Genomic DNA, 27,394 nt, shown 5'->3' on the forward strand with positions numbered 1-27,394 from the left:
ATGCCATGCAGTGATTACAGTCTCCAGTAGTGCAACATAGTTTGTTCTTATCTAGTGCAAGGGAGTACGGCCTGTAGCCTCAGCCCCCCTTCCCGCATTGTAACCTCACTGCTTACCTTGTATAGAGCAAGGGCAGCGACAACATAGCCCAGTGCCACACTCCCTGCCCCTTACCAACATAGAAGAGATAATATTCTGGGATCTGCCGACAGCTGCATCTCCATGTCAGCGGCTGGAGCCCAATGTGGGGGCACCATAAGGTAAATAGAAACACTGAATTAGTGACATTATCTGACTTATTTAGTGTTTTAGACACCCCTTAACCCTTAACACCCTAGGTAACGGTTCACCTGTGCCAGCCCTGTTCACACCTAGATGAAGCCTTTTATAATAAACTTTGAAGACAAGCAACATCTTTTTATGTTTACATATTTAACCAGGCACCAGTTAAATACTATAATGATCAAGACCCTTTCATTTTTGCCTTATTTTATTCCCCTAGTATAGAATAGAGCTTTATTTAGGTAGCTTTTTTTCCGATCTTCTCACATTGAGTTCCTCTGTTCACTGCTGACCTCAGCAACAAAGAAATCTATCTGATTGTTACTTTTGATTTTTTCCAAGTCGTGAGTTGTGTGTTAGTTTTTTTTATTCTGTCACCTTTGACTTGCTGTTAGCAGAACATACTCAGATCTTTTGATCAAAGTACAAAGGATCCCTAGAGGAGAATCCCTGGGACACAAAAATTTCTGAAAAGAACTGTAGTCAGATGGAAACGTTAGGGATCGCTTTAAGGCTAGAACCAGGGTATTTTTTTTTTTACTTTTTTAAAAATGCTATAGGTTTTCTTTTCCTGTCGCCACATTCATGAGCAAGGAAAATGAGGCAGTGCTTCTACTGCACACCTGTCCCTGACATTTTCTATCAAAGAAAACAGCACCAGGGATGTTCATAAAAGTTTTTTTGCTTTTTGAAATTCCATTTAAGTGAATGGAGAGACATTTTAGGAGTATATCTGAAATGTAAAAATACTGAATTTGCTCTAAAAAGGGAACCACCCATCTGGATGTAACCTTGATGTTTTAGCATTGTATGACAAGTAAAAAAATATAAATATTTAGTGCACTTCCCCTTTAACAGTTGCAAATAACAAGTAGGAGAGCTCTCGATACAATTATTTATCCATGACTTGAGCTAGAGAACATGTGCTGATATCATTACCTGTACTTTAATACCCTGCACTGTTGCTGTGTAATACGACTTATTCACTGATTCAGTCTTGTGCTTATGATTAGTTTTATCGTGGCTGTAGATATTCTTTCACATGGAATATTGTTATCTTTTCTTGGCAGATAGAGCAGATGGAAGCAGGAACACCAGGGAGGTTAAAGGTGACATCTCAGTCAGCTGATGGTGCAGAGATGATTGAAGAATACAATACTGTGAGTAATGAGCACAAAATAATCAACCCACTCCGTAGAGTCTGGAAAATACATTTTCCTTCCAGGCTAACCAGCATTACATGTAAAGTGGTAGATACTACTAAGTAATTGGTTTCTGCTAATATGGTAAACCATTTTTTTCAGCGGTTTTGCCAAAGATTTCCATGCAAATAAGCAATTGCTGAAACAAGTTATGCAAGGGAATTTAAAAATCCAAACTCTTTCTGTCTTGTACCCTAAAATATAAATGCCTGAATGTTGCAATTAAAGATATTGTTATTACATTTTAGAAATATGTCAACTACAGAATATGTGAGGAGTACTTTAAGAATAGATAGACTATATTTATATCTTTATACTGATTTTATATTATGTTATCTGTGATGTGCTTCTATTGCTTGTTTTTTTACTGACAGTGCATTTCGGTTCTGTTTGTTACTTGACCATTCAAAAATATAAAAAAAAAAAAAAAAAAGAATAGATAGACTAGACCAGTGATTCCCAACCAGGGGTTCGGGATCCCCTAGGGGTGTTCCTTGAGGGTTCTCAGAAAAAAAAAATCAATAATGGCTGCATTATTGTCCTTATTGTCAAGTGGATCGAATTGTGGTGTGTGTCTGATGTCAGTGACATATCATGTCCAGCCAGGGAGCCAGGAAGGGAGGAGTTAGTGTTATCAGAATGGCCTGTCTGGAGAACTGCATGTTGCCAAAGGTTTTCTGTAACAAGCAATGTACTTGTAGTTCTACAGTATCTTGAGATACCTTACTGTAGTAACAGTGCAGTCTATTCTTGTTTGCAGCAGTTTCAGTGGACTAGATAGCTTTTTGCCTAGCTTGAATAGTTAATAACAAGTATAAGCAAAGAGCTAATCACCTCTTTCTGACTAGAATTGACAATGGGCAGCACGGTGGCTCAGTGGTTAGCACTTTTGCCTCACAGCACTGGGGTCATGAGTTCAATTCCGGGCCATGGCCTTATCTGTGTGGAGTTTGTATGTTCTCCTGGTGTTTGCATGGGTTTCCTCTGGGTGCTCCGGCTTCCTCCTACACTCCAAAAACATACTAGTAGGTTGATTGGCTGCTATCGAATTGACCCTAGTCTCTCTTTGTCTGTCTGTGTGTGAGTGTGTGTGTGTGTATGTTAGGGAATTTAGACTGTAAGCTCCAATAGGGCAGAGACTGATGTGACTGAGTTTTCTGTACAGCGCTGCGGAATTAGTGGCGCTATATAAATAGATGATGATGATGATGATGATGGTTCGTTGGTTAAACAAGGGAAGTAAAATTCTTGGCCTAGAAACACGCACATTGCAGCAGCAACAACTTCTGAATCTGATCAGCCATGTACTGAATTGCCAACTACACCTCCAGAACTTCTTTATGACCCACAAACAGATAATCTCTCAAATTGATGCAAGAAAAAAAAAAAATAGATGATGATGATGATGACATTAAAAATGGTTTTACATATATTGGGCATCAAGAGCAACCAAAACCAGAGTGTATTTGTGGCGAAGTGCTGCGAAACATTTAGCAGTTCCCAGGGGGCAGGGGGAATCTGTGGGGTGTTCCCAGTGTAAAAAGGTTGAAGCTTGGTAGTTACTGGACTAGACTATGTACAACAAGGATCTGATTCATGTTTTCTTTTTGCTTTTCAGTTTTAATCAGTGTATAATGCCATTTATATATGAATGAAAGTAAGAGATTGCTTACACTTTGCAGGTATTACTAGCAATTGGAAGAGACGCATGCACAAGAAATATCGGTCTGGATATACCTGGAGTTAGGATCAATGAAAAGTAAGTGTCACAACCTACCATTAGTGTGTGTATGTTTATCATATCATTACATCAGTATACCTGAGGGTACATGAGATTATGGCTGATTAGTTCACTTGTGTAGGCGGAAACTGCAGCTGCCACCCTTGGAAACATGTCTTCATATGTTTGACATACCTGATGTTCAGAAAACAATTTCCCTGTTTTGCTATTGGAAAGGTTAATCTGAGCACATTGTGGGTTATTAATGACTGCAGGAAAACATGGAGAGGCGGCACTGGTATTTTCTGTGCTTTTTCTATGTGATGCACCTAAGTTTGAGGTTCGGTTTGTGGGACTGAAGGCTAACTTTCTATGTATAAAATAGGATCATGAAACATTATCTGAATTGCCTTTAAAGGGATACGAAACCCCAAACACATTACAACATCTGCTCACATCCCACCCTGGGACAACTTCTCCGGAGAGATACTGCTGAGTCTTCCTACCACATGGCAGGCTTTCCTTCTTTACTATGATAAAACAATCAGAAGTGTTATATGCAGTTAGAGGATACATTAGCACGAGGCAAATAAGTATTTACAATTCACATACCTTAGTTAGCCCTGATGTCCATTTACTGTCTGATGTATGAAACATAAAGGTTCGAACAAGTAGCATCTTGGGGAAAAAGTAAAAAGTTTAATTTAATGAGAGGGGCAGGTCAGATTTGACGTTAGGCTATGCTAAGTAGTGATTTTATCAATTGTGCAAGATGTGCTATTCAAGAGATATAAAGCTACATTACAGTTATGCTGCGGAGGAGCGCAAAGCGATATGTTCTTGGCAGAAGGATGTCAATTTTGTACCAGCTCTGAGCTGGCGTAAATCAGGTCTCATCTACACTTTTAGTGGGAAGTATTTAGCACTGGCTGACAAGCTCATTTCTATGCTCACTTTACTCAATGAAAAAACAAGTCTTAAAACACACAAAAGTGTCATATGATTCCTTTAATGAGGCTAAACAGAGCAATAAATTAGGAGAAAAATAGAAACATTTCATGCAATGAAAGCGGTGGTCAGGGCCTGATTAAGGGTTCCAGTTGCCCTAGGCTAACACACCGGTTGCCGCCCCCCCTCCCCAACTTATATATATATATTAAACACATTAGTAAAATATTAATAAATGCATAAAACACGCAGGGCCTGATTCATTAAGGATAGGACAGCCCAAAAAATTATTTCTGTGTGCCGACACTAAATACCCCCGGATTTAGCGTCCCAGGCTGCAGCCTGATCAGCCGATTGGTTGATCAGGCCCTGGCAGTGGTTATAAAGCGCTTTACTTGCAATAGGAGGCATGTTAACTAAAGATCAGTACTTTTTAATGTGTCATTTTAAGAATGAAAATATTTTCAATCTATTTTGTTGCAGAACAGGAAAGATTCCAGTCAATGATGAAGAGCAGACAAATGTGCCTTATGTCTATGCGATCGGAGATGTGCTAGAGGACAAATTAGAGCTTACCCCAGTAGCTATACAAGCTGGTCGCCTATTGGCCAGGAGATTGTATGGAGACTCAACTTTAAAGGTCAGTTATCTCACATTTGATGTGTGTGTTCTGATTACTATAAGAATGCAATTAGGTTTCTTTTCTGGAAGTGCCTATGATATGTATTTTTCACAAGAGGCTCTGTAAAATGGCATGCCCTTTCAAAAGTACAGCATAAGACAAATAGAAATACAATTATATTTTTCCTAGAAACATACTAGATAGCTCATTGGAGATGCTGCCTTCCCACTATGGGCCTCATAGCAGTTGAATAGACACAGCCACAGATAGTAACCATGACCAGCAGTCAATATAAAATACTTTTACTAACCTACAAGGCCATCAACAAAGCTGCACCAACATACATCTCCTCTCTTGTCTCAAAATATCTCCCAACTCGGCAACTCCGTTCTGCACAAGATCTGCGTCTCTCATCCACCCTCATTACATCCTCCCATTCCCGGTTACAGGACTTTTTTCGGGCTGCACCCACTCTATGGAATTCTCTCCCTCGCACAGTAAGACTCTCCTCTGGTCTACAAACTTTCAAGTGTTCTCTGAAAACCTACCTCTTCAGACAAGCTTATAATATTCCTCTGCCACCCTCTTAACCTTGCTACCTTTAGCCTGTTACACAGTTTCACGCGGGACGGCTGCCCCCTGACCAACATTGTTGTGTGACGGGTTCATTTAGCTTATGAGTCACTTTTACTTTTGCAGTCTGGCTGGGCCAAAATGCAAAATGTAGACTTAACCTCATGTGTCAATCTCCCATTGTCCCATAGATTGTAAGCTTGCGAGCAGGGCCTTCTCACCTCTTTGTCTGTTTTACCCAGTTTGTTTATTAGTTTATTATGTTTGTCCCCAATTGTAAAGCACTACGGAATATGTTGGCGCTATATAAATAAATGATGATGATGATGATGATAGTAAACATCACTCTTTTATTTACTCGCTTCCTCAGTGACTTATGTGGAGCTAAAACCAGTAAAATAGCTTTTAGCTACAGGTGTTTCACAGCCCTTGTTTGAAAATAATGAATAAACGTTTCAAACCAAAACTTAAAACTGTGTCCAAGTAAATGATATCAGTAGTAGCAAGGGCGAAACTCTTGCAGTGCCTTTAACGATGCACAGCCTGTGATGTTCACAGGGAATTTAAATGTCTGGGCTGGCAGTTAGCACAAAGGGACAAAATTAGGATATTGAGTAAAAGGGTACCGACCTATTTACTGTGACTATCACAGGGGAATGTATATGACAGACATGGCTTTATGTTGTCCTTTTTTGCAGGGTATGAGCAAACTTAAGAGGTTGTGTCTACAACCTTTCTCCATTACCCCAGTGATGTCACACATACCCCATAGCCCTCAAGCTATTGGTTTGTCAGAGGATTATTACACCCCAGTTGATTGACTGAGGGGGAAGGGGGCAGTGGAAGTGTACTAAATGGTGATCTTCATCACAGAAACTAGAGAATGTTTTTATACATTCATCCCTTAAAATTAAATTTAAATTAAAATGTGGCAAATAACGCACTGGTCTATTTATTAAGATAGTGCAGTGACAATCAGTATGGATTGTTGCAAAACGCTGCAATGTATAATGAAACATCGCTGTAATTTACCATGCCAGGGCTGCTCTGGGAGCCCGGCAAAGTCCCCCTCCCATTTACCGACACCCCAATGCTGGCGGTGAAGAGCTATGTGCATGTGCATAACACTTCCACGGTTGAGTTATCCAGCAAAGCCAGAGAGGTTCCAGCATGATCCCATTGAAAATGACAGGTAACGCTTAATAAATTTGAGACCTTTGAAGTCCCTATATTGATATATGGAGTCATCGTTGAACCTTTCATAATTCCCATTTTTCTGTTGTTTTCTACATGTTTGTGACTGATCGCACCTTAGTAAATAGACCCATGAGTCTAATTGTGTTTATTCTTAATGTCTTTAACAGTGTGACTATATAAACGTCCCGACAACAGTGTTTACTCCACTGGAATATGGCGCCTGTGGTTTATCTGAAGAAAATGCCATATCAAGATATGGGGAGGAAAATATAGAGGTAAGATAAATGTTCATGTCTGCTGCTGGACCCAAACTGATCAATAAGTAGCAGGAAGAGACCCTCCTTTCTATACTGTGTGGAATTTGATTGCCACGGAATTATATCTGGCATGGAGTTGTCATTTGTCCCTGAAATTATTGTTTTTAATATTGATTTGTTGAGCACCAATAATCTTTTGTACAGACTGCGGAGGGATTTTAAGGTTAAACTAGACTTTTAAACTGTATCCTGTGTGTAATTAGCAGCCAGTCTAAATAATGACAGAAATGGAATGTTAATTAAGGTGTGGGAGCAAAGGTGTCAAGCTGCAGAATTAAATTAAAATTGAATTAAATGTAGGATACAAAATATATTTTTCCACTGTGGTGTTGTTTGGACATTTCTTTAAATCAATTTCTGCTGATAAAATCTGCTGTTTAAAATTAGCAATCAACATTTATTGGAAATATGTCTTTTAGGTGTACCACAGTTATTTCTGGCCTCTGGAATGGACAGTTCCTTCAAGAGAGAACAACAAGTGCTATGCGAAAGTCATCTGCCATTTAAAAGACAATGTAAGTGAGTATGCAGTGCACTCATTACCACAGCGCACTGCTCAGTGATTCACAATGTACAATGCTTTTCCACATGTGCTGCAGAGAGAGTAGGCTTTGTGTAAAATTTGGTAGGAAAGATACAGAACACTGTTCTTCTACCATAGACTCTGTAAGCATGAGAGGGCTGACAGACTTACATTAACCGATGAACTGTAAGAATAATTAATATAATTTCTAAGTATATATTGATCTTCGAACCTTTCATAAAATTGCTGTCACTCTGCAGTTAATTCAGTATGGCATAGACTGTAAAGATAGATTATCGTTTATATGGTGATTGGTGTATTTATATACTTTATATCAGTGGATGAAATGCGCTGGTATACGGTTGCACACCGCCACTTCTACTGCCTCCATTGCAAATCTATCAAATTCCATTCACTTACCTTTTCCATGCCGCCACTTCTAAATTTACACTTCCACAACTGCTTTATATATATAACTAACAATTTCTAAACTCATTATCATAGTGGATATTGGACATTGACATTTAACATGAAAATTGAATCATGTAATGTATAGATCCATTTGTTTGTAGGATACATTCCCTTTCTAGTTTGTGTGTAAGATTCAGTGGAAACAATCATTGCTACATGTCAGTGGCCACAAATGGAAGTTTGCTATGTAGAATCTGTGCACTGCTATTAATCTTTTAGAGTCTCTAATTATCATTTGTGCAAGAATCATCTTCACCAAGTTAAGCATGCAACAAATACCATATTGCATATGTGACCAATATTTAACCATGCTACCAGTGGTCTAACCAGAAATATGTGGGCACCACAGCAAAATTGTGATGGTACCCTGTATGCACCATTAGAAAGTCATACTCACCACAATGCCAGCTCCATGCCCTGTCAGCATCTAAATACATTAGTAGTGTTTGGCACATTAGTCTGAATTTTATATATATATATATATATATATATATATATATATATATATATATATATATAATGTATATATATTAATATTTATATATTATTTTATCCTCATTACTTTGCAAATTCTAAAACTGTCTGGATAAATTTAGTATGAAGCCAAATTCGCCACACTGTTGAATCTAGGACAGGGCACCTTGTGCTTTTGGGCACCGTAGCAGTGGCATGAACTGCATTGGTTTAAGTTACGCCCTTGCACGCTACATTAACTTAACATAATCATTCTCCTTTTATGTGAATTAAATTGTCTAAAAATATATGAGCAAATTTATTACCCTCACAAGTTATGTGCTGACCTACACTAAGACTCGTTGCATTAATTTTATAGATGCCCTTTAAAACATCATGACCATATCCAAAGAATTGGTAGTAAAAATTATAGTAAAATGCATTACACACGATTTAATTTAAAGAATTTATATATAATTTCCTATAACTTGTGTACTGTCCTGATTTCATGTCTGTGATTAGTAAATAGTGATTGGAGTATGTAACATTAGAATCATAATCAAAGACAGTTACTTACATTTCTTTATATGTTTATGAACCCTTTTACAAAGTTTTCCTACTTGTCCCTGAGCCTTTTTTGTCTCCAGCTTTCCCAAAATCCCAGTTAGACTTTATTGTATAACATCATGTATAAGTGTGTTCTAGCTTGTGCACATGGGTAGAATTCTAGCCTGTGTTCTAGATGTCTAGTCTGAATCGCAGGGCAGTAATACTGAGATTTCTAATTAATCATCCATACTTTGCTTGTTTTGTGAAATGTTGCAAAGATTGTATAATTACTGATATATGAGTACATTCCATGCATTAAAGGAGATCGCTTTTCAATTTCTAAGAAAAGGAACATTGATAAAAACAAACTACATAACGAACCATAGTTGTGACTGCCTGTCAAGTTGTAACAAATTTAATAAAATGTAAGGGGAATGAAAAGACCTAGGGGTCTATTTAACAAGTGGTGAAGAGCCATAATGTTTGTGTAAATGTTGGCAAAGGGCTCTCTCACCACTATATTTTTTATTTTTTAAAGCTTAAACACTGAAGAAATGATAGATTTCTCTGGCATTAACTTAATAAAAGGCACTTACCGATGTCCCCATAGACTTCTATGGGACAGCGCATAAGGTTATTTCTTAAGCTGCAAAAAAGCAAGACGACGTTATTACCATGCGTATAGCACTTTCTCCATTCACCGGCAGCAATAGGCTGCCCATGAACAGAAAAAAGTCTTCTTTTAGGAGGTTCAACGCTGGGGGTCCCAGAGCGGCCCGGCGTAGGAAAATACAGCAGTGCTACTTTATGTACCGCTGTGATTTGCAGGGATATCTTTTTGATGCCTACTGTGCTGGGGTCATAAATAGGTCCCCTAGACCAGAATCTTGTCAAGGTAATTTTGTGTGGTATTCCCTTATAAATAAGTAGCAAGAGCCATTCACAGAGTACAGATCTGTAGAACATTGTTGTCTACCAATAAATTGTATAGTAATAGCCAAACGCTTTCTGATTTCTATGTTACTACTGTACATAAGGATAGTAACAAACTCTGATTCCTGTCTTATTACCATGTGTAAGAATAGCAACACGCTCTGCTTCCCGTGTTGTTATCATATATAAGAAAAGCAACAAGCTCTTTGATTCTTGTGTTATAACCGTATATGTGTGGGGATTACTCTCAAATAATTGTCTCCCATCTGAAAACAGAGTGTGATAATATATGTCCTTGTCTTAATACTGTGCAGTAGGATTAAACTTTTCAGCTCCAGCCACTGACTGTTACTCATGTGCTATTGATCTATTGTTCCACAAATTATCAGAGCACTACAGCTGGCTCGGTATTTTTATTGAAGAGATAAACAACTGCTGTGTCCCAGACAAGATGTGGAACCTGCAGGCTACAGATGTCACAGCCAAACACAGCCCTAAATTACAGACGTTATAACAGACTTAAATAATATTTGCTTAGTGCTCAGTTAAAGTATGCACCAGTAGCTCAGGTTTTAATAAAGTTGAGCTAAATGTAATCTATAATGTGGCTGTGTGAATATATATTTATTGGTTAGGAGACAAAAAAAAGAAAAGAAATCTCAAATGAAAAATCATTAAATGCAGCAAAAACTATATTCAATTTAAACAAGAAACATGTCATATATTGGTTAGGAGGAGTGGCTTGGATTCTGTGTCAAGGGGCCAAGTCTAATGCCCTTTTTTCCTTGCCCTAAACACAGTTCCTTATTATGACAACCCTCCTATGGAGAAAGTGAGTTACATAACTACAATTGCCTAGACTAGAAATGGTGTAAGCATTTTTTGCACAGTGACCCATCCACGATGTCCTGTCCACAGTGAAGGAGATGACCCGTAACAGTAAAGACGAATATAATGCCCTTTTCACGAGTGAGTCTTTTACCTGCTTATGATCAGAGTCCAAGTCCCTCCCACTCTACATGAGCCCCACTGTATCTAGACCAGTACCATACAATCGGGCCTGAAAATTAGACTAACAATTCATAGAACTCCTATCTTACTAAATTGCAAGATATCCTCGAAGCTGCCTATGTATACAACATAATTTTACTAGTAATATTATACTATATTAAGCATAAAACTATGTGTGCAGTCAGATTCTGTACCTTCATTGTTGATTTGTTTCAGCATTTGGACAGCTCCTTAGAATTAGCTAATAGGGCAATTGAGTTTGAGAAATTAATGGACCAATATATATATAGTAATCTGACAGTGGTGTTATTACTGTCTGGGAGAAAAATAAAGTCCACCTGTCGCCTATGCACAGTGCATTTTGTTGAAATGAACCAATAGGATGTAAGACTTATATAGTATAACCATCACTTAATTAGTTTCCCTGCGTGTAACATAACTTCAATATGCTAATGAAGTACATAATAATGTTTATACTGTCATTTCTGCAAGCACTATATAGTACTTTTCCAGGAACAAAAGTGCCTACATTACATTTGACTGTGATTAAACCCTATTCGCTTGTACAGACTGACCAGAGCATTTTATCAGTACATGTGCTGATGTTCTCTGATAAGTAACACTTATTGCTTCCCCCTGACCTGACACATCACATGAATTATTATAATAAAGGACTGGGGATTATGGGTTTTACTGCCGTCATTAAAGTGGAGCCTGCATTTTTCTAAAAAAATAGGGGAGATAAGACTTAATAATGCCTGTACTCTAGTAATACCATCTGTAAAATGTGTGCGGATGTGGGTAATACAAGTATCCATCCATCATCCAGCATACAGTTTCATTTCACATCAGATATCCAGGATATGAATTGCAAAACTAAATCAGGGAAGAAAGAAATCAAATTACCATTCTCCTTGGAAGGTGGCTGTCACCTTGCACCACTCACCTGTGTTGTGCTGGCTATGGTAATGCGACAGGCCATAATCATAAAGATGATGAATGGAATGCAGGAGTACAGCATCAATTCTGCTAACCTGACTCGTGAAGGCTGCTGACCCTCATAAAACAGGCTGACTTATGTGCTGCATGTGATTGGCGTAGAGATTGGACGCTTAGCACATAGTGACTATTTTATTATTATTATTATTAATATCTATTTATAAGGCGCTACAAGGCATCCGCAGCGCCGTACAGAGACAAACAAAATCACAACACAATGGGAGACAGCACAGTACAATAAACACAGCAACTCAGTACGCTCAATGCACAGCTAGAGAGGGCGGGGAAGGGGGAGGGAGGATCCGAAAACGACGGGGCCCAAGAAGGGGGGCGCAGAAGACAGGGAGACCCCCAGGGGGGAGGAGGTAGCGAAAGTGGACGTGGGGTGGAGGACCTTTGAGGAGGAGGGCTAAGTAGCTGGAGAGCAGAGTTAGAAGTGGTGGAAACAGGAGGAGAGATGGCCCTGCTCAGAGGAGCGTACAATCTAAGGGGAGAGGTGGACAGACAGAGAGACGCAGGGGAGAGAGGGAGAGTAGGGGGACAGAGGCAGAAGATAAGGTAGGAAGTTAAGTGGGAGACAGAAAGGCTTTAAGAAAAAGGTGGGTTTTTAGGGCCCGTTTGAAGCTGGACAGATTAGGGGAAGTTCTGATGGAGGGAGGGAGCTTGTTCCAGTGGAGGGGGGCAGCACGGGCGAAGTCTTGGATACGCGCGTGGGAGGAGGTTATAAGGGGGGAAGAGAGGCGACGGTCAGAGGCAGAACGGAGAGGGCGGGATGGAGCATGAATAGAGAGGAGGGTGGAGATGTAGGGCGCAGTGGAGTTGGCGAGGGCCTTGTAGGTGAGTGTGAGGAGCTTAAAGAGGATTCTGAAGGGGAATGGGAGCCAGTGAAGGGCTAGGTAGAGGGGGGAGACAAAAGAGGAGCGGCGAGAGAGGAAAATAAGCCTAGCTGCAGCGTTAAGGACGGATCGAAGGGGATCGAGATGAGAGTGGGGGAGGCCAGTGAGGAGGAGGTTGCAGTAGTCCAGGCGGGAGATAAACAGAGAGTGGATAAGGCATTTGGTGGCATCTTGGGAGAGGAAGGGCCGGATGCGAGCGATGTTGCGCAGGATTTAGCAAGAGAGAGGATGTGGGGGCCAAAGGAGAGAGAGGAGTCGAGGATGACACCAAGGCAGCGAAGTTGGGGGACAGGGGAGATAGAGGTGTTGTCGACAGTGATGGAGAGGTCAGAAGGGGATGGGGTATGAGAGGGAGGAAAAACTATGAGCTCAGTTTTGGCAAGGTTAAGTTTGAGGAATCGAGAGGACATCCAGGAGGAGATGGCAGAGAGGCAGGCGGACACCCTAGAGAGGAGGGAGGGAGAGAGATCAGGAGAGGAGAGGTATAGTTGAGTGTCGTCAGCGTAAAGGTGGTAGCTGAAGCCGAAGGAGCTGATGAGTTCACCCAGGGAGGAGGTGTATAGAGAGAAGAGTAAGGGTCCCAGAACAGAGCCCTGAGGGACCCCGACTGGAAGGGTGGATGGGGGGGAGAGAGACCCAGAGGTGGTGACAGAGAAGGAACGGTGAGTAAGGTAAGAGGTGAACCAGGACAGGACTGGGCCGGAGAGGCCGAAAGACTGGAGGGTGTGAAGGAGTAGGGGGTGGTCAACGGTGTCAAAGGCTGCAGAGAGGTCAAGGAGGATGAGAAGGGAGAAGTGGCCCCTGGCTTTTGCAGAGAGGAGGTCATTGGTGACTTTAGCCAGGGCAGTTTCAGTGGAGTGGAGGGGGCGGAAACCAGACTGGAGAGGATCAAGGAGGGAGTATTCAGAAAGGTAGGAGGTGAGACGGCTGCAGACGAGCCTCTCAAGAATTTTGGAGGCAAAAGGGAGAAGAGATATGGGGCGATAGTTCGAGAGAGAAGTGGGGTCAAGATTAGGTTTCTTAAGAATGGGGGATACGAGAGCATGTTTGAAGGAGGAGGGGAAGATGCCAGTGGAGAGGGAGAGATTAAAGAGGTGAGCGAGGTGGGAGCAGGTGGTGGGGGAAAGGGAGCAAAGAAGGTGGGAGGGGATGGGATCCAGGGGGCAGGTAGTGGGGGGGGAGGATAAAATGAGAGAGTGGACTTCCTCGCCGGTGGTGGGATGGAAGGAGTGGAGGGGAAGGTGGTTGGGGGGGAGGACAGAAGAGTGGGAGGGGTGGAAGAGAGAGTGGAGGAGGAGATTTCAAGTCGGATGGCCTCGATTTTAGAGGAGAAGAAGGAGGCGAAATCAGAGGCAGTCAGGGAGGAGGGGGTGGGGGAACTATTTCTCAATAATCAAATGTCATCACCACACAGTGGCCATGATTATAACAATTCATACAAATTTTAGTTTTTAGGAGAAAATGGCAACACACAAAGGTCATTACGCAGAGATGTGACATTCCTCAAACTGCATTTGTTTTTAAGTAAATCCATTCATATTTTTTTTCTAAAGTTATTAGAATATAGAATTTCAATAATCAATAATGTTATAAACAGTTTAACACAATAATAAAACAAAAGATGACTAAGTCCCTGGCGCAAAAGATGTAACAATCTGAGAGGCAGCTTGCAGCAAAACAATAGGTAACACCAAAACCTATACAATGTATACAAAACAAAACAAAATGATTGCAGGTAAGCGCCAATCAGGAGATACAATGAAAAATCAAAGAAATTGCTAGTCGGGAAGTTCAAAAGTCCTATATTCAAAAAAGGAACGAATGAGTCTTCTGTTAAAATCCCAAAAACTTCATAATTCCTCTATTTACGACTAGTCTGTTAGGACTCCATGAAATACATGTTCTTGTAGCAGGATTACTGCTGTGTGAGGGAGGACCTAATGTTGTCTGGGCATCCCATAAGAGCAATCCAAAGTCAGGACGTAGGAAGACAGCATTACACTAGCATTCTATAGGGATATGATTTGAAATGTCTTTTCCCACAGCTGACTGTCTAGGGTGTGTCTGAAGTCAGAGCACATTTTAACACAATGCTGTTGGCTTTTGAAGACATTAGTGTTATAAATGACTGTTGGCCACTCAATTATACTAATAAATTAATTTCAAATACTAGCCATAATTCTTATGTTATACAGACATTACTTTCTTATTTGTGCAGCAGGAGGTGTACTCTCTAAATAAATGTTAAGTACATGGTAATGAATGAGTTAAAATCCGCTGTTAAAGAGATTCTCCCCATAAAAGAATATTTAACCACAGCTAATGGGAACACCCTTCCTCCTATACAGAGTCAGTGTGGCTTTCCCACTTATACCTCTACCATTATCCTTAGCCACTTAGCCAGAGGTGCTCAAACCTAGTCCTCAAGAGCTGATATCAGGTCATGTTTTCTGGATTTCTGTCTGTAGAAACAGGTAGGATAATTACTGACCCAGAAAATTAGATGAACTCACCTGTGCATGATTAAATAAATCCTGAAAAGATGACCTGTTAGTAGATTGTAAGGACTGTACTGTAAGCTGCAGTGAATGCTGCCACCAGGTATTGGTCATATTGAATTAGAGCAGAATTAATGGACAAGGTGCCAACTCCTACTTGCCTACTCTCCTAAAATGTCCGGGAGACTACCGAATTTTGGGGATTTCTTCTGAGATCCTGGCACAGTAGGCCACCATCCCATATCCCATTTCACTTTCTTCTGAAGGGGATGGCAACAGGGCATTTATTCATTGTGAATTGCATCATCAATGCCCTGCCCCCTGCTGAACGATGATGAAAATCACATAATTAAGAAGCAGGGAATGGGGCCGTGATGACAAAATTCATGGCTTCACACCTCTACACTTGACCCTTGGACCTTCTCGGTGGGACTCCAAAAGGGTAGGTCCAAAAAATAGGAAAGTATGGTCAGCCTCTTGTGGTTGGAAGTAGAAATTGTCAAGATAAAGCTAAATATTCTAACATAGTCGGTGTTGAGGATGCCATCAGGTTCAGATAATCTTCTAGGGATTATATATATATATATAGAGGGCTGCTAAAGTAATTTATCTCTTGTCATTGCACAGTTATGGGTTCCCTAATGCTACTTTCACATTACAATGAAACATTCTAATAAACTCTCTAATCATTCTAAACTCTCTAATGAGAGTGTATGGGTAATAGATAAACAGTGCTATCCTTTATTTATTGAATCTTTTTAAAAGTCATATCTGTTCTATTTTTGTCATAGGAAAGAGTTGTGGGATTTCATGTACTTGCCCCTAACGCTGGAGAGATCACTCAAGGATTTGCAGCAGCAATAAAATGTGGCCTCACCAAGGAGCAACTGGACTGTACGATAGGAATCCATCCAGTCTGTGCAGAGGTGTGTACTGAGCATATACACTGAGGAAAATATCCTACTACATCATTGTTTATACAGCTCTGTAAAATGCATTAAGTGTGTAGCAGGTGTAGAACAGTGCATCACCAGGCCACATAGAAAAATGTTGTCAGGGGCACAGGGATGCCATTCTCGCCTCCTGGGCCCTCCACTTTGCTCTCAACACAGAGAAGGAGGGGGCCTCTTCTGAGCAGGCAAAGTCAGTCACATGTGCCCAGTGCACATGCGCCGATCAGAAGAGGCACCCACTCTGCTCTTTTGAGAGCAGATCAATGGTCTCAGGGAGTAGAGAGGCATCAGAGGGGAAAGGGGCGACACAACATTATCAAACCCCTCTCTCCCCTGGGCAATGCTCCCTGCAGATTTGTAAGAATGAAATAACATGAAATAAGTAAGAAATATATAGGATAAACATAACCTTGGAGCGTCACACACAGACACAACACGTCTGAGGAATTATAGCAGTTTATTTCCTCATGAAATGTCTGTGTAAGGTCTTTCTTCAGTAAGAACATGTTTTGCTTCTAAATGATAAAATCCATCTGCAATAGAAATTTCAGACACAATTTCACAGGCTACAGCAATGTGTCGCTTTTGTTGAAGGTTTCTCTTAAGAATTCACTCTTTACTCAAGGTCAGAACTGACATCTAATGTACTGACTGACTTTGCCAAGCACTGCCAAAGGCCTCAATTTCTTAACTAAGTGTTAAAGCTGAGCTCTCTTATTCCCTATCCATGCAAATGCGAGTTACAAAGTGTTTTAGCATTTTTCTATATATATATATATATATATATATATTGTTTGGATGTCAAGTACTGTACATTTTAACATGAGACTTAAGTAGTGTTATAATGGTATTACGAATGCAGCATTGGCATGTAATTAGCGTATCTATATCATAAGGTCATTATATAACCTTCAGCCTCTGAGTCATAGTACACATGTGTCATATTTCCTACATTTCTAAAACAATTGTCCAAATTGTTGCATTGAGTTATGATTGATTACAACATAATTTATACCATTTAAAACAAGTGGATTCTGTGAACATATTGATCGCTGTTTGTATTTTGACATAGGGGTACACGTCATTGTTTTGTTGTTGAAAGATATAGTACCATGCTCATTCATAAAGGTGGTCAAATGAAGAGACATCAAACACGTTTAGCTGATAGACTCTACATTGAGCTTGTTCAGGCCGTGCATTGATGCTCCCACAAAAGATGTCTTTGATACAGTTAATTAAGTCCTTTGAATAACCAAATTTCTATATTTATTCTATTCCAATTTTACATTCTATGTAGTTGCTACCTACAGTACGCATTGCAGATATGTGTTTATATATTGCAATTTTAACCACATTTTTATATGTTTAAACTATAAAGAAATTCATATAGAAGCAGTTTTGTTTTTTTATCACTATTATACATGACACACAAGCACTTTTGTCCCAGATCAAATCTCTGAATATAGGACACAATATTACTGCCCTGACCTATTAGTGAAATTTGCTGCCTCAGAATTAGCGCAAACAAGGCACCAGGACCATACCATTATTTGTAATAACTGGTGGAGACTTCTAATATTGATTTATAGGGTGCTCCATACACCGCTAGTATGTGTATATATTTGAAGTAACTGGCTCTCTTGCAGGATCTTATTTATTATATTAAGGGGGCAAAATGAATATATCATTATATTATGGGGCAATAATATTTGATTGCTAATGGTGCAATAATTATTTTTTGTGATGGGGCAACACTGATTATATGGAACTGCAAGTGCCAGCATGCACTTGTGCACATGTACATGTTGGTACTTGTAGTGCTACATGAGTGCAATATAAATGGTGTACCCATCATGAAATAAGTGTTGCCCCATCATAAATAATTGTGGCCACGTTGGCAATCAAATATTATTGCCCCTTAACATAATTATATATTTATATTGTCCCCTTAATATAATGAACAATAAAAATTCCTCCATAAGTTAATTCCATAAGTTAATTATTAATTCATTTTGTCCCCATAATCATTAAATAATGATTTCCACAATAATTTACAGTGGCACCTCCTCTTATGTTATGAATGACAGAAAAGCTCAAACAGCATATTTGCGCTAACTAGCCTATCAGAAGCAGATATTAAATTAAGCTGTCTTTTTTCTGGGGGTTTTGTGGCGATTTTGATATCACCGGCCATTTTAAATTCATCCCTCAAGCCGCCCTATAGTAAATGTGGCGGTTTGAAGTGCTAAACCACTGGGAATTGATGAAAAATGGTCAGTAGATTATAACCACCGTTTCATACAGTGTGGTTCCCTTATTATGTAAAAGTTCTTGCTTTCATTAAGAAATGTCACTGTGCATCAAAAGTAACTGTAGTTTGTAATATTCAGTTCCTTATTGTAAAAAACCTCCCATAATTTAAAATGTTCTAAATGTCAATATTGTCTTTGCTTTCAGATATTTACCACCTTAAGTGTAACGAAGCGCTCCGGAGGCAGCATTGTTCAGGCTGGCTGCTGAGGTTAAACCCAGCTGTTTGTTGCACTTGCCATTACCGCATAAAGCAAGTGAGAGTAAAGAACATAGCATGAAGATAACACCAATGTGAGGATTATCAGAGAAATCCATATCACTGAAGGAAAAAGGAGCTCGCTTGCTTTGAGCATGGCAACTAACAATACAGCTCAGTTACTGGAAATAAACGGATGCAGTGCACTGTCTTGGTGCTTTTGTGACGTCACAACCTAAAGCCAACTTTGGTGGGCTGTGACTGATACCTGCAAGCTCAGTTTATGGACATTCTGGGGAGGAAATGTCCCCATATTATTATTTTTTTTTATAGCAGCTATTTTATCTTACTTAAAGGAGAACTAGAGAATTATATAAATCAATGTTAATGCGAAAATATGTATCTAGGGATGCTTTTAAAAGTGACAAAAATCTTATATACATATGATCAGGAACGGGAATGTGCAAGACAACTGGGATGTTCTTTATAATTAAAGACATCGGAAAGTGTACCACAAAAGGGAAGTGTCTACACTACACAAGTCCCATACTCTGTGCTAAGTCAGCATGCGGTGGTGGGAGGACAAGTATTTACGGATTCCCCAAGTAAACACTATTGCTGTGCTATGCATGTGATGACATTTAGGGGACATATGAGAAAACTGATGCACTGGTGGAAAAAAAAGTCTGTAAAGCAATAACAACCCATCAAATGTCTGATTTGATTTTCTAAACTGTACTAGAAAAAATGAGTGGTTACCGTGGGTTACAGCACCTTTTTTTTTTACACAGTTTTTACACAGTGCACCAGTTTTCATAAATATCCCCCATAGTTTCTGTTTTATGGTTAGTTCTTCTTTAAGCATTCACAGTTTTGTGTGTGGATGATAACCTATATGTCAGTTTTATTCATAGATTTAGAATTTTCATACAGTGCAATATACCGACCAGAACATTTTAGAAATTGAAACGATTAATACTACTAAGTTTTCTGGAAAATAACATAGGGTTATTTAATAGGGCAAACGTGCTATAACCCTGATTAGCCAATCTCTTTCTAACTGCTGTTTTCTGTTAACCTTTTCAGGCTGTTTAGAAAATAAAAGCAAACATTTGATTGGTTGCTACAGGGTACATCATTGTGCATACATCACTGTTATTTAATAGGCCCCATAGTTGGAAAGCACTAGGATCTTAAATAATATTTTTGAATATTGTACAGCGAAACCCAATTCTATTTTAGTAATGTTAAACCCTAGCTATGTGATTGCTTTCTGGCACACTCAGCCAAGCAGTAACTACTAGGGATGGAATCTCTGATTAAAACATTTTGGTGTACTGTACAGCCTAATCTTTGTCTAGTTACTGAACTTTGAGTATGTGAGATTATTTATATTAAAAAAGTAATATTTTCAAAATATAGTTTTATTTTGTTAAAATTGTATTTTTGTTTAGAAAATTGTTTAGAATAAAAATGTAATATTTGAAAGACAAACTATACTTGTTTTCATTATATCTGAAGTATGACAGACACTAGGTCAATGGGCTGCAGAATTCCCCAGCCACTAACAGGCATTTCAGTTGGTGTTTTGCAACAGAACATACTAAGGGCATGCACTCCATTATAACAAGACTCTTGTACAGTGCTCTTCACTGTAACTTTTTTATTCTCTAGAGCTAAAGATTTTTGAGCTACCTGCACAGGAGGCAATTACTCAGAGCTATGGGGAATGAGGAGGAAAGAACTGTTACATACAATCTAATATTACTTGACATTTCCAGAAGCGACAAGAGTGCTTATATCCATTTGAAATGATTAGTAATTTTGAAAAATATTTAACTAAGCAAACTCAATTGCTCTGATTTATATATTGTTCGGATTATATATATTTCTAACACATTTCTCAGCAAGCTAAAATAAACACATTAAACAATACAAGTAAATACTCTGGAACTGGAGAGAGTACACTGCTTTCTAGAACTTACAAACCTAAACTTACAGGGCCTGATTTAGAGCATGAGTCACAAAAATCTGTGTACGCACAATTAAATAAAATGGTATGCAGAGTACGTTTGGAGGGGTGGATCAAATATATACACACATGCTGATGTGATGGCCGAACAGATTTTTCACCCACAATCCAATTGTTCTTAATAATTCTGAATGATTGTTGCCACAATTCACCGTACACCAGTGACTTCTGTGACTCAAGTTATACACAGTAGGGGCGTTTACATGTAAAATGTAGCACACACCCTGGTGATGCGACCTAGTCAAAGTAGGCCATATATCCAGAGTAACTATTATGTAATGATTGCAATGAATGAACACAATAAATCTTGAGGGGTCAAAATATGAACAGCCAATCAGAGCACTTGTATCATGCTTTGATTGACAGATCACATAGTGACCCCTTAATTCATTCTCTGTGCTGCTTTGCAAGAAGTAAGTCTTCAGGTTTTCTATTTTTATTGCAATTGGACTACTTCAGGGCCAAAGAGAGAAGGTTCCCTATGGATTTAGTAGACAAATAAAGAGGTAAACCTGGATTTGGGGGAGTATTTGTATTAGGTGTATGTGTTTGTTTAAACTATCTGATATTTCTGATATTTCTGTGGACAACATATTCCAGCAATCCCTGGCTGCTGTAGGCCTATTCTAAATCAGACTCATAGAAGTCCTGAAGTGTGGTCAATGGGGATAGCAATCATTCTGAATGATACAAGTGTAGTTGGATTCAGGGTGGAAAATCTGTTTGACCACATCAGCCTGTGTAAAGCTGTAAGCTGAAAATGTTTTTCAGCCCACCTCAGGTAACTGCATCTGCGCAGTTGGTTACCCATATGTGTGACTAAATTGGCTACAGACTAACAAGACAGATTGACTGTCATATGACAGATTATAATGAACTGGAGATATAGATGCTGGAAATATGACTTGGAGCTGTGGGCCCCATGCAGGGAAGCGGAGAGGAGGGAGCTGGGGCCCACAACTCGCTGGTTCCAACCCTCTGCAGCTGCCGTGCAGCGGGCCCCATTATCTCCATGGGCCCCGGTGCACCGCACCTGTGGTAGTTCCGCCACTGACTTGGAGATACAGTAGCTCACTCTGCCATGATATGAAGTTCATAACATATACCTCTGTGGTTGCTGGCTAAAGTCACTCTCAAGTTAAAGTGACCCATTGAAGGTACATGTCACGGCTATGAATAATTATGGATCCCCAGCCTCTACTTAGGTGGTGATAGTAGAGGGTGGTGGAGACAGGACACAGTGGAATTGAAGTTCTTAACTTGAGAGCATCACAGGGAACAATAACACAAATGATGGTAGTAGTGTTGCAACTTGATATATTGATAGAAGATACAACAGCAATATTAATAAAAAACAATCGTAATCACAGATGTACTTCAGTTGGTAACCAATGGCAACAGCATGCGAAATAGACAATATAACAGTTCAACGCTAGATGGTAATTAGAACACTTGGATCCCACACGAAACACACAGCAGATGAAGGTGAACCACTGATACAGCTAGAAGTCCGATGAGAATAATATGTAGACTTGGCTGATCCAAATATATAATATGATTCACTTTAGCAGGTGGTTATAGGTATCATAATAGTTCATATAGCGGAACAGAGAACGTTATATGCTATCCAGGAACTTGGGTATAACTGGTAACATGCAGGAAGTTGTTGCCTAGAAGTAACAGCGTGATAACGAAATCCAAACTGAGCGTAGAACTACAGGTCACAGAAGATCCGGTTAACAGGTAAGTGAGAGTTCATCATAATTAGACGACAGCTGGTAATGCACACATCTTGAATTGAAGTAGAGGCTCCCGGCTTAGCAGTATATTCATATTAACAGTCCAGCAATAATAATCAGCAAAATAATAATAGCCGTGCCAGACATAGAACCACAGATGACAAGAGAACTTGATTGTAGTTCAACATAGAATACCGCAACATAGACAGCTGAGTAGAATAGTACCTGAGCCAATCAACATGAGCGCAGGTGTAGTAGCAGACAACTCATGAATAGTTCTGTGTGGCAGATGAACAACAGCACGTAACTTCAGCTTGTAGATGAACCACGAACTGGCATACAGCGGAGCCAATGGAGAGCAATGATGACAGGTAACTTCGGCAGCCAATAGTATCCAGCAGATAGGCAAAAGATCAGATATGCAGCCAGAACCCACGGCAGTGCGAGTAACACAAAGATCAGGCAATGAGTCCATGATTACGGGAGCTTGAAATAGTCCACTAGGACCAATAGGCTTCAGAAGGAGGTCCCAATCAACATAACGAGAAACACCTATGGACAGGTAGAGACTCTGAAGCGAAAGCAAGCACCAACATAGTTCTTAAAGGGCAAGTCACAATGCCAGCACCTAGCTATGGGACCGGCGTGTGACAGTACATTTATTTAACCAATGACTTTGGAATATGTAAATTGATGATACAAGGTAGCAGAGAGAATGGAGGAAAATATATCATGGATGTCACAAGAAATATCTGGGCCCCATAAAAAAATTGCTATGGGGTTCTGTATACACTATCATAAAGTCATGCTAACCATGATGCCTTCTCCATCCCTAGTTAGTTTCCAATAAGGCAAAGTACTACTACTTAAATTAGTCGTATTCTAGTATATTATTTTGCAAATCATGGAATTGTTATGAACTCATATTAAGTTTGTACTTTAAGGCACATTTCTTTCCTTTGGAACAGAGCCACCTGTGCTGCCGCTCCCCCTAGTAATCACAGAGACTGTTATGGCTATAGTTATACCCTTGATTGTTATTATTGGTAAATGGCTAGCATGTTGTGCTTGCTGACCCTGAGCAAGAAACCATACTGTGAATCTAACTGTCCTTGATAAAACAAATTGGCAAGTAATTTGTGAAATGCTGCAGAGAAAAAAACAAACAAATCTGAACCAATTGATCAACAACTAGTGAATCAGCAACAAATCTAAACCAAAGCTCTACAGACTACATGCTGTATGACTGAAGTATACACAAACACAAGAGGTAGCTTGGAATAAGGGTGGTTTGATGACTCAATGAGAGAATGCCCAGCCACCAACGGCTCAGGTGCCACTGTGGCAAGAGCAGGATGCCAGGCACCAAAAATAAAGGATAATCTCAATTGCCTTCCTGTTTCGCCAGTACTGTACGAAGTAGTGTGTATATAAGTATGTATTAATTGTCAGGCATTGTAGAACTATGTATAGATGAAATGTGAAGCATGGTGTTTTTGTTATGAGTCGCGGCGGTGATCGAGCCGCCGCGACTCACTTTGCTTTCTCTGGCTCTATCCTGGATGTCACTTCCCTTTCCATCCCGCCCATCACCTAGGGCTAGGCCATGGGCAAAAGGCACTGCAGTCATCGCTGCATCCCGGTATTAGGTAGCAGACAGGTGCATGCGCAAATTAGAATATTTAATTAAGTACTCTCTGTGTGGCATAACTACAGTGGGAATGCTCCTGATTTCTGATTGGGCAGTTATGGTATTTAAAGTAGGGAGGGCTTAGCCTCCCTGACGGTTATAGCGTCTGTATGCCTGCACTATTGCTGACCAGCTCTGTCCAGTCCTGTGGATTCCCTACTTTAGACCTGATACCTGTTCGGACCTTTGGCTTTGTTTCTGACCATGCTTGTATACTAATTGCCCCTGACATTTGCCTTTTTACTGTAATATCCCTGTTTGCTGCCAGCCCTGACCTTTTGGCTTGTCTCTTATTATGCTGCCTTCTACGAACCCCTTACCTCGACCTGCCTTCTGACTACCTGCTACCATCCATATTCCCTCCTCCTACCTTCTGCTGCAGTATTGTTCATAAATTTGCACTAAATTAGAGTTAAGACCTGGGTGCATCCAAGTACCTGTCAGCATGTCAAGCTCTACGGGAAATGCGGCTGCTATAGACGAAGAGCTCTAACACTAGTTCTACAAGTTCAACACAAGAGCCGTTAGCCTAACATTATAACTGGCCAAACTTTTTGGAGGAGCTCGTCTGATGGATGACAGCGGAACTAATCCAACCTAAGCTCAAGTGCTGGTTGATCAAATTTAGACCCTGTCCCAGATGGTACAGAGATTGTCACACCGTCTATCTGTGCAAGAAGAAGGCTACAGAGCTTCACAGGCCACCATGCAACCTATGGTTGAACCCAAGTTAAATTTGCCAGACCGATTCTCTGGGGACAGGGCCTTGTTCTGCAATTTCAAGGAGAGCTGCAAACTATATTTTTACCTGCGGTCCCGCTCCCTGCTCTGAGCAACAGAGAGTGGGAATAGTAATTTCACTACTCCAGGGAGACCCTCAGATCTGGGCTTTCGGCTTGCCTCCTGATAGTCCCATGTTACGGTCAGTAGATGTGTTTTTTAATGCATTAGGCCTCCTGTATGATGACCCAGATGGGGTGGCTTCTGCTGAGTCCCACCTGAGAACCCTGAAGCAAGGCCGGAACACCAACAAAGAATACTCTGCCGAGTTCCGGCGGCGGCCCGCTAACAGCAAGTGGAATGACACAGCATTACGCAGTCAGTTCCGTCTAGGGTTATCAGACCAAATTAAGGAGGCTCTAGTTCAGTAACTCTCACCCACTTTTCTGGAAGGACTTATGCAACTTGCTATCAAACATGATAGACACATCAAAGAGAGAAGAGCTGAGAAGGAAGCACCTTCCTCTGGTACACTTTTTTCCGCATCTCTTCCTGCTATAGAAGCTGTGGAACCTGAGTAGCTAGTGGCTTATTGTCTCTCTCTGGAGGAAAGAACAAGGAGACGTACCTTGGGCCTTTGTTTATACTGTGGAAACAAGGGCCACCTTCTCCATTGCTGTTCTAACAAGTCGGGAAAAGAGCAGGCCTAGAGAACAAGGAAGAGATTTCCTAGGTCTGCAGATCATATCTTCCAAAAATGCCCTTCTGGTTCCAGCTATGATTTCTTGGGGAACCCTACAGAAAACTAATGGGAGACCTTGTTTTGTGAAGAAGATGTAATATATTTTGCAACTTCATATTGAAGACCCGGACATAAATAAATCTGAATAACCATTTCCAAGGTGTTCCTTTCCCCACAAGTCCAGCAAACTTGGAGTTGAAGGGGCGCACGCAGGATTGTCAGGGGGGTTTCCCCCCCTGACCAAAAAACCCCCGAAACCATGAGAGAGAGCTGCTGCGCATGCACCCGCGCATGTGCCGTTTCGGCAGTGCTGTCCTATACAGCAGCCGCGGCGCTGTCAAGGAAGCGTCCGCGGCGGTGCTGTATACAATACAGCACCGCCGCAGACGCTTCTTTGACAGCGCCGCGGCTGCTGTATAGGACAGGGCCACTATGGTGGGCACTAAGTTAGCGCAGGGGGGGGGGTTTCTGGAGACTCAGGAACCCCCCCTGCGTGCGCCACTGGTTGTGGCCCAGGAAAGTAGATTAATCCAAAATTCCTCAGTCACAAAGGATTTGCCTAATGAAGCTTTAAAAAAGAACTGTATAGAGAGTGAAGGATAAGAAAAATGTAAACTATGTGGAAAAGTTATTGCTATGATTTAGAATTGTTAGTATTAAATGAACGAGAAAGGGAATCCTACATGTTTTTGGAACCCGGGTGGAAAATACCTCCCCCAAAAAAAATAGTTAAGTGCCCAATGTGCTTTCCATGGGGTCAGTTGTTGGAGAAATTGCAGATTCTTGTGATCTGTATAAATAGTGAGATGAAATATTGCTCATTCTACAAGAGATCACCATTCTTCGAGTTTGATGGCCAGACACTCCACATCTCTGATGGCATAATTTCTCTCCAGGGAGAATTTATTTTATTTTTACAAAAGAAGCCATCATTCAAGAATGGTCTTATGCAGTGATAAAATACTGATTCTACTCCGTGTAAGAAACATCTCTATATATAAGAGTTGAGAGGGAAAAAGGTGCTGTAGTATCAAAGCAGTAAAAATACCATATTTTTTTAATAAAGAGAAAAAAGCAGTGTGTCAGGTTTGTACACGAAGAATGAGTGAGATCCTGCTGTCTCAACTGGTATTGGCTAGACTTCCCTAGAGGTGCTGAGTCTAACAAAATGGAAGATATTCACCAAGGATTCCTGCAAGGGAATTTGGGCTTCAGCGGCTTCCACCCTGCAGGTCCCGGCCCTCAAGGGAAGTTCCCAGTGAGACAGATTAGAGAACTAGTTTAGGCAACATACAGAGAGATGCAGTTCTAATAGCAGATGATGATCATAGCAATTACCACTAAAGAGTGGAACATAAATATAAAGTTCAATGGAGTACAGAGTATACTGCAGATGATGGACCACGGCTGTTATACTGGAGAGTAGAAACAGTCAGTGGAGTTCAGCAGTGCAGACAGAATACATAGTGAGCGTTAATCACAGCAAATACCACTAAGGAGTGGAACATCTATGCAGCGTTCAATGAGGCATGAGGCATACAGCAGACAATAAGCCACAACTATCACCACATGGCTGTGGAAGGAATTAACAGAGGACAGCGATGCAGGCAGAGTAAGTAGCGGGCGTTGATAACAGCGATTACCTCGAATGAGTGGAACAGATGAGCAGAGATCAGCGGTATCCAGATATGCAGCAAACGATGAGCCACAGCTTACCACAGGGATGTGGAATGAATCAGCAGTAGTCAGCGGTGCGTGCAGAGTAAGTAGTGGGCATTGATCACAGTGATTACCACGAATGAGTGGAACAGGTGA

At 40.5% G+C, this 27,394-nt stretch overlaps 1 protein-coding gene across 1 annotated transcript in view; it reads left to right on the forward strand.

The window, feature by feature from the left end:
• TXNRD1 (thioredoxin reductase 1) overlaps positions 1-20,150 on the forward strand; it is a 40,529-nt gene extending 20,379 nt beyond the window's left edge. The window contains exons 10-16 of the mRNA XM_075209307.1: positions 1,353-1,442; positions 3,167-3,243; positions 4,636-4,792; positions 6,712-6,819; positions 7,281-7,376; positions 15,986-16,120; positions 18,605-20,150. Coding sequence (XP_075065408.1) covers positions 1,353-1,442; positions 3,167-3,243; positions 4,636-4,792; positions 6,712-6,819; positions 7,281-7,376; positions 15,986-16,120; positions 18,605-18,667 — 726 coding nt within the window. The 3' untranslated portion in view covers positions 18,668-20,150. The remainder of the gene's footprint in view (positions 1-1,352; positions 1,443-3,166; positions 3,244-4,635; positions 4,793-6,711; positions 6,820-7,280; positions 7,377-15,985; positions 16,121-18,604) is intronic.
• The last annotated feature ends 7,244 nt before the right edge of the window (positions 20,151-27,394 follow it).

Source organism: Mixophyes fleayi, chromosome 4 (assembly GCF_038048845.1).
Source record: "Mixophyes fleayi isolate aMixFle1 chromosome 4, aMixFle1.hap1, whole genome shotgun sequence".
In the NCBI taxonomy this organism is placed as follows: domain Eukaryota; kingdom Metazoa; phylum Chordata; class Amphibia; order Anura; family Limnodynastidae; genus Mixophyes; species Mixophyes fleayi.